Raw genomic sequence first — 12,284 nt, forward strand, 5'->3', positions numbered from 1 at the left:
GGGAAGAGGAGAGCGGACGTGTGTCTGTTTTCTCCAGCTGTCTGCAGGGATACACGTCTGCACGTGAGTGTGTGTGAGCAAAGTTTTTCCTCTTGAGGTCTCAGGTAGATGTTTACAACTTCTGTTAGTGCTTTGGAAATGTAGACAGGCCTCAGCTGGTTAGGACTGGAGCTTGAATGGCCACATGTAGCCTATTCTTATGAGGGTTTGTCCATCAGTGACTGTGATGATTAAAATGAGCATCTATAGTGAGACTGAGTCAATCGATTTGGTGGTATTATTGTTATTATTATTATTATTATTATTATTGTTATTACGTTCAGACAGTTTTGCGGTTCTTTTCTCTAAAAAATTGTTTCTTTAGGGGCTCTGAGTACTAAATGGTGGATAACACATGCTTTACCAGAGGAAGATGTTTTTTATCCAGTGCAGCAGTGACAGTAATTGCTATCCTGGGGACCGGGCTCTGCATCGCAGGTTGTTTTTAGTGCTCATGCACTCAGACTCTACCAGCTGTTTTCTGTTGTAATCCTACACAAAGTTGTAAACCTCCTTCACTGTGGTTTCCTCTGCTGGACTCCCAAGTTGAGCTGACGGGAATGTTTCAGGAGATTTGAGTTTTGAACTCAGTTTGCACACAGCTTTCCATCAGTGCTGCAGCATGTCTTACAAATACATGAAAAAGAGACACTAACAACAGATGGACATTAATGCTTTTGGCTAATGCTTGGCTCTTTCTTACAATGCAGTCATTTGTTGTTGAATAATGGGAGATATGAGTAGAAAGAGCCATCGAAAATAAAAAAAACTTCAGAGCTTAGAAAAAATGCTGATATTATGTAGGGTAAAAGCAAGGTGGACAAAAATGCTAAATCGTATATTTGACATCATTTTTTTTCGTCATTTTTCAAATTTAATCTGTAATATTTTTTTAGATTGTGACTGTCAAAATAGACGTACTTAGCTTGGTTAGACAAGTTTTTTTTGTTTGTTTTGTTAAATAGTAGCTAAACACAGTTCTCACACTAATTAAGGCGCTACATAGAGCAGAACCTTAATGTCATTAGCAAGATACACTGTATCTCTGAGGAGTAACCCCAGAATCAGGTAAAGCAATATCTGTTATATCCTGAAACTGCCTCAACATATTGTTTAAATATAGCATACAAACCATCTTCTTAAGTGATTTTAAACTTGTTTTTTGGGTAAGGAAAGACAAAGGGGCTAAGCTGAGCTTGCTAACACAGTATAAAATGAGTTTTATACTGTGGATCATGGAGACCAGCGCATAGGCTGCAGGCCTGGATGTCGACATTGGCTGTCTCTCACCCTTTACCCACCCCTGTTGCTTGTCATGTGTTTCTTTGGTGTATTAAGAGTTTTTTTTCATGTGCTATGTGCAGAGGTGTTTTTTTTCTGTTCTCAAACTGATCTCCCTGTTGGAGCTCAGTCTGGGGGGTAGTGCTGGGCGATATGGAAAAAATATTTATCACGATATGAATTATTTTATATCACGATAACGATATATATCACGATATACCAGCTGACCTGTGGTCATCTGGAAAGTATGCAGTCTTTAAACAGCGAGTGGAGAGGGTGCAGTCTTTGTTTTGAGTTACTGTAAAGCATGTCGCAAATCCGGGTGCACGTAAAGCAGCACCATGTTGCAAAACCACAAGACGGAGTTTCTTTGCGAAAAATATCATTTTTTTATACTTTATTTTCTCTTGCATAAAGTTAAGAGTATGTATAGTGAGAAGACAACACTAATATTGGCTATTTAACCCTTTAAGACCTACCATAGAACCAAGTCCGCCAGAGCCTGTCTTTACATTTTACATGCTGTGGAGCCATTTGTGGGAGCATTTCAAGATGCTATACATCAATACAACCATTATAGCCCAAATTTTAATAATATGTATGCATTAAGTCCATAGTAACTACATAAATTGCAAAAAACTGCAATAAACTACAAAAAAATTGAAAGTCTTTTTTTTTTTACATATATTTCTAGTTAGAGAAATTTAAGAGGCTTATCCCTCAAAACTGTAAATACAAAAAAGTTGCACAAAATAGTTTCCAACCACGAGAAATTTATTTTGAGTGTCTTCATAGTTTTATTTTTGAGATACACAAAGTTCTATATACTACAGGAAAAATGAAAATAAATAAATGGAAATTTGCAAAAACACAGCATGTGCATCAAAATAAACTACTTCCAACAGTGTAATTTGACTTCTAAGCATCCCAGAAACTATACAGAAGAGCATAAAGTCAAACATAACTTTTAAAAACACCAACATAGGCTTTGAAGCTAAAGAAACTACATTTTCCGCGAAAATGACGTCACTTCCGGTTTCGGACAGGTGATGGCGGACATGCGATTGTTCACGCCGACGTAGGAAGTGTTACGAACAGCTGATCGGATCGGCAAAGCCTGTTTCTGGAATATTATGTTTTTGTTGCTGGAAGTGCTTTTTATGCAATTTATGCAAAGCTATATGTGGAAGGAAACCGTGACCTCGGGCAAGCTAATGGAATAAGATGTAAGTACAACTCCTACGGCTTCATATGCAAAAAAAACATTATTGCGCTACCTTACGTGGTTCCAGTTCTACAGGGATTAAAAAATAGTTAAGAAAAACAGAGTGTGCCTGCTTCGACCGTTTGTAAAGGGTTAATGATATATTTTATCTAATAATTTGTAAAATTCGGGTTAGAAACGATAGAAGACAAATGGCACGATAGACACTTTTCTATCGTCCACACGATATATATCGTCATATCGCCCAGCACTACTGGGGGGAGTTATTTTTTTCTCCTCATCTTTCCTCATGTTGTGCTTTTCCATGTATACCTCTCTGACCTGTCTTCCCCATGTGATGTTTTTGTGTAATGTATGTATGGTCGGAGGGTAAGATGGCGCCGCCATTGCGTGCAATAGGTCGGCAGCCTTAACATGAAATTTCCCCTTGTGGGACTAATAAAGGTATATCAAATCAAACATTTAGCTTAACAGCTACATTAGCTAGCATTTTCCTATATATATACTATTCAGTGTTTATTTAAGAAAGCAAGTGTAACATTTTTCTTTTCCATTAAATAACCTCAAAAATGACTGACTGTACCTTTACTAAATTTCATTATGTGGGATTACTAATTTGGGATTAAAACATTTTTTAAAATACCAAAAATTATCAATGGAGCGTTATCAGTGTTGTGTTCCAGAAGCATCAACTCAAGTTAGCATGTTAGCCAGCTAGCATCGGCCTACCTGTATGCTGCTTTGTGTCTGTGATGTGTTTGTGAGTGCAGTTTTTCCAGTGTGCGCTGAGCCATGAGAGGGAATTAAAGGTGTTGGAGTGTTTCATAAAGTCTTTGACTTCTTGTAGGGCAGGTCAGAAACAAAAGAAACAGAAAACACAGTAACTGCTAACCCTTTTTTTCATGCAGCTAGTGGAGGAAAGGATTAACAAAATTTGTTTTAAATCTAGCACTTCCTGCTGCATGTATCTTTTCTGATTTCCCATCACCACCCTCAACTGGCCACTGGCATCAGCCCATAGAGAGTACTGGACTTGGTCGCTGTACACAACAGAGATTGATTAGCTTCTCCAGCAGAGTATCATAGAAGTGCTTTTGGTGGCATGGACACAAACACCAGTTGATGTGACACCATTATAGTGATGTGCAAATGTTGGTATCAGTCCACTACTAAGTAAACACAGGGCCAGTGTTGCTGATACTGATACTTTTAACCTATAAAGGCAGCTTATGTAGGAAAGGGAGCAGTGTGTCACGATTTATGAGATGAATCACTATTGGAAATTCTGAACACATTTTAATGACCACTAAATCTCTGTTTCCACGATAATTAGTTATTGAAACCTTTCAGCTTTTAGTCAAAGGAGTTTGCAAAGAAAAGCGTCTGGACTTCTTTAAGTTGCTTGAAGACGTTTCACCTCTCATCCGAGAAGCTTCTTCAGTTCTAAGGTCAAATGGCCGAGAGTCCCAGATTTAAACCCAGTGGGAGTATCCCCCCAAGGAGGGACAAAGGACCCCCTGGTGATCCTCTAATCACATGCGCCAGACGCTTTTCTTTGCAAACTCCTTTGACTACGATGACCTGGATGACTGAGAACCTTCACAGACTTTCAGCTTTTAGTTATTTTGGAGACCCGAAATGTAAATGTGCCTGTCTCTAAAGCACTTTGGGTGATATTCTGTTGTTTAAATGTTCTGTAGGACAGCAGTCCCCAGCCCCCGGGCCATGTACCGATACCGGTCCGTGAGTCGTTTGGTACCGGGCCGTGAGAGTTGAGGCTCAGGTCTGAAATTTATGGTTTTCAGGGTTTTTGTTGTTATTTTTTATTGTTATTTTTTATCTATTTTATCGTTAACTCAGTTTCCCTGGTCTTTTCCCTTGTGTTATGAATCTTCTTTTTTTTGGCACTGGCACTGGTTTTATTTTGTTAAATTTATCCGCGACACCTTAAAGGCTTTTGTGGATTTTTAGAGCATGTCCGATGTATAATGTTTCATTTCTAAAACAATGTATTTCACACAATTCAGTGAGTTATATACTGGACTTAGAGGATAGAAAGTATGATATCATTACTGGCTTTGATACTGATTAGATTGATATTTGAAATAAACCGCCCACCTCTGCATCCTTGTGGTGTTGATTTAAAGAAAGTTGGCTAATAAAAGTAGCAGCTGCTGTGTGCAACTGTAAAAGAACATAATTTTTACAGTAAGATATTACACATATTGAACTTTTTGATTACTATTTATTATCTTTGTCTCTTCTGTTGGAGGCATATGGTTCCATCTATTATAAGCTCTAATGAAACAGCAGTTATTTGCTGCTTTTAACAGCAAACAGACGAGTCATAATAATTACAGCGTACAAAACCACCTCACTTCAAGTCAACTTGGTACCATGACTGAAGCTTGTGATCACATGGGTGATGAGAGTTTGCAGATGGTCATGTTTTACATAGTGCTTGAAAGACTTTTCATCCGTGTTGGTGTAAAGCATGCGTTTGTTCTACTAAATGATCCTTGGGATGAGATTGCTTGGTCAACAGCTGCTTCCAAGTTTGAAGAAGGACACTGGAACCTCTGCGAGTTAATCAGCAATTTTAAAACCAAACAAATGCCACGCTTTAAACATTTGGTATCCATTCATTGCCATTGTTCTTGTTCCCATACATTTTGTATAAAGCATTATTTCCACAGAGGTTATTCTACATATTGAATCACCATATCGTAGAGCTGGGCGATAGAACGATAACGATATGAATTGCGAAATAACTTTTTCTCGATAGAAAAATGAAACTATTGCGATAGACCTCATCGCTCTCTCTTCCTGTCTTAAAAAAAAAGAAAGCACAGCCAATCCAAATTAAGTAGCGCAGAGCCGAACCAATCACAGCCGCAGCGTCACGTCATGTGACTTGTTACGTACAGCACAAGTGCCAAGCCGCACATGTGTATTTGTTTGGGAAGCAGCCAGCCGCCGTGCCAGCCGGGTAATGGAGAAAATGAGTGTGCCCGCTAGAGAAAAATCAACCGAGAGCTTGGGTGATCAGGCTACCGAAGAGAACACAGATGACGGTTCCAATGCCGGAGAGATTGTTGAAAGGAAGGGCCAGAGAAGTTCCGTAGACTAAAAGCGCTAATTCGTCATCGAAAACAACCAGGAGAATCCCTGCGAAGCAGCAACAGTCAATTGAGTCGGCTTTCTCCAGCGTCTTACCATATGACAAAAAAGCTAAGAGACATAGCAGCATAACGAATGCCATAGCCTACCGTCATGCTAAAGACATGCTACCAATAAACACGGTCGAAAATGAAGGATTCAAGCAGCTAATTGAGGTAATAGCTAAGCTATACAACAAGGAGAAATTGAGAATTTCCTTTTAGTTCTCAGTTTATTTGACATTGACAAAAGTTAGTCAATTTTGTCTGTTCTTCTGTAAAACAAACTAAGATTTATTTTTAGAATTAATATTTTGTTTCTAAGTGGAATTGACAATTTAGTAGTCTGTTTTGTTTGTTCTATTTTGAAACTTAAACGCTTTAGCGGCTGCCTTTTGTGTAGTTTGCAATATTTGCCTTTATGTATCTGAAACTGAAGTCTCATGTTCCTTAAGTACATCTGCCCTGTTGAACTTATTATGGGAAATAAATAATTAAATCAAAACAAGCTGCTGATTATTTCACATTTTACTTGTGAGCAACGGCACATTTAAATCTTACAAATATAGTTATTTGGCTTATATCGTGATATATATCGTTATCGCCTGAAATGAAAAAAACATATCGTGATATGAAAAAATCTTATATCGCCCAGCTCTACCATATCGTGTTGCCTTTGTTACATTTTCTTGGTTTTCATGCTTTTACCCTCAGGTCCTCTCGCCTGAGAGAGGCTTTTTAAACACCTTAACAAAGAATTCAGTAGCAGAGCCCCGTATCACTGTCTGACCACGATTGCCTGCGGTGGGACTATATAGTGGTCTTGATTGTGTCTGGAACAGGAAGAATGCTGCCAGCCTTTCCTCAGTGTGTTTATTTCACAGCCCACATCACCACTGTGGTTCATCTGACAGTAACTAGTTGCTTTTTTAAAACTCAGTGTAGGCCCCCTTGTGTAAAATAATGTATATTTTATAGGGCTATTGCACACTTTCATAGATGCATGCTAAAGTCCAGGAGGAGTTTAACTAACATGCTTTGTCAGTGGGCTTGAATGTCACTGTGGAGCAATAGAAATAGAACATGCATTACATAAAGGCAGCAAGACTGGTCATGAGGAAAGGCAAAGGAGCGTTTGTTGTATTTGGGGTTCAGGACCTGGATTGAGTCAGGAAATGCGTCAAAACAGGACTTGATAAGATGAGATAAGATGATGCTAAAGTGTAATGAAATCTGAGTGGATTTTTGTCTGCTAATGTGATAAAAGCACCAACAAGAAATAGACCATGTGAGTCAAATAAAATAAAAAAGTCCCAGCATTTAAAATTATACGTCACCCACAAGTACTGGCAAGATGAGCTTTTCCAGCCGTGTGCTATTATATAACATACTCCAGCCCCTGAGCCACCCACCCTATCCTCCTCCACCATCCAAGGTGCTGCGGTCGCAGTACAGTTGTACAGCAGCAGGCCAGCAGCCGCTGCACACAGCAGGCACGAGGGTGATGCCAGGCGAGGCAGCTGTCCAAACACTGTCCGGTCCCTAGAACAGAGCCAGGGAAGCAGGATAATGGAAGAAGTGTGCAAACAGCTCCCTTTCTTTGTTGCCAAGGAGTAAAAGCACAAGCAGAGGCAACAAAACCCTTTTTGTCTCTGTATCACTTTAATTATCCAAGGCTATGGACACGTTAGCAGCACGATCGCTTTCTTAAATATAGCTGTTTTCTCTGGGTGATGACAGCACTGGTGCATGTTCGGTGTATGTGTGACGTGGGAGGGACTCGTATTTGATGTCAGATAATGCCCATTATGCACCAATCCTCACACTTGGCCCATGGATTCGTATTGTAAACCTCCACAGAGTCATATGCAGATTTGATCCCATGTTAAGAAACAAAGACTCCGTGGGTGGAAATGACAACACAACACACATTAATGTACCCACACTGGCACACACGCATGAAATCAAACACACATACATGTACACTTGGAAACATAAGAAAGAAAAGATGTGATTTTCTTGTACTTTCACTTTATCTAGCTGTCTAGTTCGATACGTTTGTGCTTTTTTCCCCCTCTCTTTTCACAAGTCTTTACACACACACTAAGGATTAGAGTTGGGTATGGGTGGGAACCTCATGGATTATTACTGGAAGACAGTTACACAACCAGAACAGAAGTTTGAGAGGCAAAGGAAGTAAAAGAAGCGCCTTCATTCATACACAGTTATTTACCCTGCATGCACCCTCAAGTCTGCATGTTAAAACTTTAAGCTTCTGCTACTGTTAGAACCAAATTACTCACCCAACTTTTTTTTAATGTTTTATTTGTCTTTAATGAATGGATGAATGAGTTAATTAATTTAAACTGGACATGCAGTAAAATGACTATCGTTGGTGTAAAGATGACTGACTGAAAACATTGAACATCTGCCAAGTTAAAACTCTTGGACGAAGGTTAAACAAGGACTCTTTAAGTCAGGGCTGGGCAACTCCAGGCCTGGAGTGCTGGTGTCCTGCAGGTTTTAGATCTCACCCTGGGTCAACACACCTGAATCAAATGACTAGTTCATTACCAGGCCTCTGGAGAACTTCAAGACATGTTGAGGAGGTAATTTAGCCATTTAAATCAGCTGTGTTGGATCAAGGACACATCTAAAACCTGCAGGACACCGGCTCTTGAGGCCTGGAGTTGCGCGCCCCTGCTTTAAGTGTTTCTAAAACTTGCATGTCTTGTCTGGTATTAGGCATGTAACACGGTGTAAACCTTTGTTTTGTGTGTGTGTGTGAGCAGGCAGGCAAAGGAGAGCCCCACGTCTTCAAGGAGAAGACTTTCAAGAAGAAGCGGCAGTGCAGTGTGTGTCGGCAGAGCGTCGATAACGTGGGCTCCTTCTGCAGAGGTGAGAGTGCTCCTGTGTTGACTTTCTCCCTCTAATTTGGTTGTTATTAAAAATAAAACCAAAGAAAGAAATTGGACACAACTGTAAGGTCACTAATCCTAACCTTCGTTTTCTTTTTTTCCCCTCCCACCTGAATCGTGCTTTTCTCAGTATGCAAAACTGCCGCCCACAGGAAGTGCGAGGCAAAGGTAAGGATCGACCGCCAAAGGAAATAGTTTCAGGCTTGACTTAGATGGAGAAAAATAAATTCTGTATCGCTAAACACAAAAATTACAATACCAAGGAAATTTTGATGTAATTTATTGTTTCACAAAAAACTGCACAGAACAAGGATAAAAGCAAGTTTTACATGATGTTTGTTACTCACATTTTAATGGCTCCCAATTGTAGAATTAGTGCCAGCTGGTTATGTCAGAGAGCCCACTTTTTAGTGCTTGATTGACAGCAAAAAGTTTGGCAACAGTTCTAACCTTGAGGGCTAAGTCCTCATCCTAACCCTGATGTTTTGTGGAAAAACAAGATTCCTGTCCCCTGATTGCAAAGACGGGGTTAACAGTGAGGTGAAGGCTACTTCAGCAGCTTTTCAAAGAAAAATCCCAAATATTTGTTCAGTTTTCTGATGAGTTTTGGGGCTTTGGACTTATGGCTAAACAAACAACACATGAATTCTTTGTGAGAATAATTACTATTAGCAGTCCTTCTTAACCTAAAGTCTACCCAACACCGTGTTTTGGAGAAAGATAAAAGTGACTTTTTGTTTTTTTAAATGTGAATGTTTTTGACGTGTTATTTTGAATGATTATTGTCTTTGTTTTTTTAGAAGAACAATTTCATGAGAACATAAATTACATACTGACTGGCCAGAGCTAGGATTAAGTTAGGGATTGTTAGACCTCGGGGAGTAAAGAAGAATAGATGGATTCAGATATTAATTGCTGTAAACTTGACTCCTATTAAGGTCACTAAGGCTACGTTCACACTGCAGGCGAAAGCGCATCAAATCCGATTTTTTCGCCCCTATGCGACCCATATCCGATCATGGTATGACAGTGTGAACGGCACAAATCCGATATTTTCAAATCCGACCTGGGTCACTTTCGTATGTGGTACTCAATCCGATACATATCCGATGTTTTAGAAAGCGACTGCTGTTTGAACGGTCATGTCGCATTAAATCCGTCTTTTACGTCACTGACACAAAACAGATGCCAATTATCAGCGCCGGAGAAGCGCCCGAGAAGACCATCGCGAACGCTTCCTGGCCATCCAGTGTAGATGTTAGTGAAACTGTTGGGAAGACAACGTTGGAGAAACGTGAACATTTTATTTGTACTGTATAATCTGCAGATTCTGACAGAAATCTGCAACTATCCTTTGGAGCACCGCTCCTCTCTAAAACAGCAGTAAGGATAATTATTAGGTTATTTACATTATTATGTAAATAACAAAATAACTTAAAGCAACAATTGGGAAACGTAAAGTCCGAAGTCTTTATATTAAGGCCCATCAGTCAAACAAAATTGTTTGCTCTGGGTCTAAACAGAGCGCGTTGTGTGTGACATCTTCTTTTGCGCATGCGGGCCGCTTTGAGCGCTCACACTAGAGCGCATTTTATTTGTAGTGTGAACAAGCCGACAAAAAAATCCGATTTGATCAAAAAATCGGAATTGAGCATTAAGACCTGCAGTATGAACGTAGCCTAAAGGAAATGCATTTGCATGTACTCATTAAGCCACTTCCCAGGTCTGAAACAAGGTCAAGGCACTGAAATGATAAATGACATTAAGGAAACTCTTTGGGGTTTTCCAAACATAATGTCGTCACATTCTGAGCTGAAGAGGATCACGGAAGTGATGATAAAATGAAACAGACTTCTTTTTTTGTTGTTTTTCTTAATGAACAAAGTGTTAAATAAATATCACAAGTTTATAAAGCATAACATTGAAAGGTAATGTTACTTTATGATGAAGTTTACCTCAAATAAAGGTATAGGCACATGACAGTATCTCTATGAAAGCAGACATCTCAGGAGCTGTTCTAAAAAGAAGCCTGTTCATTTGCATTCCTCAAAGTAAGCTGCAAGCCTTCCTTCGAACACCACACTGCCTGCTGGCTCTCTGAAAGAGTCATTGATGGAAGTATGGCATAATGAATGGACAGAGTGATGCAGAGGGGGAGAATGCCAACCATGGCCAGAGTGAAGAGGAAAGGGGCAGAAGGCTGAGGCAGGGAACCTTGGCAGGCAGCAGCTGACGGAGATAAAGCTAAGGGGTGAAGGCATGTGGCAAAGACGAGCGTCATTCCTCTAGCATCCCTCTGTCCTCTTGTCTTTTATCTGCGGAGAGCCTTGGGGATGAGTTCAGAGATGAAAGGATAGCTTTGAAACACCACACGCAATAAAAAAGTAAAATCAGCTTTTTAAGGACAACTTGTGGTGTTGGTTGCACGGAGTTATAGGTTGGTTATGACTCAAGAGTGGACATAGACCAGTAAGCCACAACATTAAAACCACCAACAGGTGAAACAAAGAACAATAAAAATGTCTTTACAATAGAATGCTCTGCTGGGAAACAACCTGTGATACATACTATCCACCTAAAATATTGTTGCACCATATCGCCGATGGTTTTAATGTTGTGGCTGACTAAAAGTAGTATTTGTTTTCTTTTATTGTAGGAACTGTTTGTCTGTATGCATTGTTGTCAGAGAGCAACTTTGACAACAATGCAAAGTTGAGTTTTCAGTAACACAGCTGGTTTCTTATTTTAGCTTAAAAGTAATGCAAAATAGCATTGTAGCAGCACAGCTAGCATGATTGTGAGTAGATGTAAAACCACAATTTGAAATATAACTTTGCTTTTTAATGACATTGTACTGTATTTTGTTTGTTTAATGTGTTCACTGGTAAATTAAGAGTAACTGTTAAATTAAGTTAACAGTTATGTCTAATCTCTGATTAGACATAATCAGAGATTTAATCTGTTTTTAAGCTAGGCTAGGTGCTAGCTAGAGCGCTATGTGTTTGTATAGCCATAAAAGGCTGTGTCAGCGTTTTATTTATCTTATCATGTAATTTTGTCAACCACAATTCTAGCCCTGAACTTAAACCTAACCCTTTGCTCTGGAGACGAGCGACAATTCTTTTGGGAAAAATATAGATAAAGACTTGGGAGAACAAAATAACAAAAAATGTTTGTGTCATTACGCACAAAGCAGCAGTTTGGCTAGTTATGCTCCTCATTTAGCAGTACATGTTTTAAATGTTCCAGTGTTTTCCCATTTATTAGGAAAAAAGTTGATTATTCCACAGATATTTTATATTTTTAAGATTAATTACAAATAAACAAAGATCGGGATGTTCTTAAACAGCCTTACTATAACTGTTTGATGTGTGGTTGTTGACTGGGAGTTAAACTGTGATATCCATCGCTGCTGCCCAGGAAGGGAGAGGTCGGATAAGGGAGGGTGTGGAGGACTGGCTCCTCTGTCCATATTAGCCGTTATCTAACCTTATGTATAACGCAGAGACTTGAGGAGGGATGAAGGAGTGGCATTGGTCTTTCCTAATGTGAATTCAGATATTTGAACTTGCGAAGTAAAGACAGAGACACAGCAAACTGAATAAAACTGAATTAATGTGTGTCACTTGGTTTGTGGTAAACAAATGTAGTTACCTGTGTTAG

At 39.4% G+C, this 12,284-nt stretch overlaps 1 protein-coding gene across 4 annotated transcripts in view; it reads left to right on the forward strand.

Annotated features, from left to right (window-relative positions):
- Nucleotides 1–12,284, forward strand: part of tns2a (tensin 2a) — a 64,568-nt gene that overhangs the window by 16,491 nt on the left and 35,793 nt on the right. For all 4 annotated transcript variants that reach the window (XM_031733955.2, XM_031733956.2, XM_031733957.2 and 1 more), the window contains exons 2-3: nt 8,496–8,601; nt 8,752–8,789. In XM_031733955.2, the coding sequence (XP_031589815.1) occupies nt 8,496–8,601; nt 8,752–8,789 (144 nt within the window). The remainder of the gene's footprint in view (nt 1–8,495; nt 8,602–8,751; nt 8,790–12,284) is intronic.

The sequence above is a fragment of the Oreochromis aureus genome, linkage group 20 (assembly GCF_013358895.1).
Source record: "Oreochromis aureus strain Israel breed Guangdong linkage group 20, ZZ_aureus, whole genome shotgun sequence".
NCBI lineage: Eukaryota > Metazoa > Chordata > Actinopteri > Cichliformes > Cichlidae > Oreochromis > Oreochromis aureus.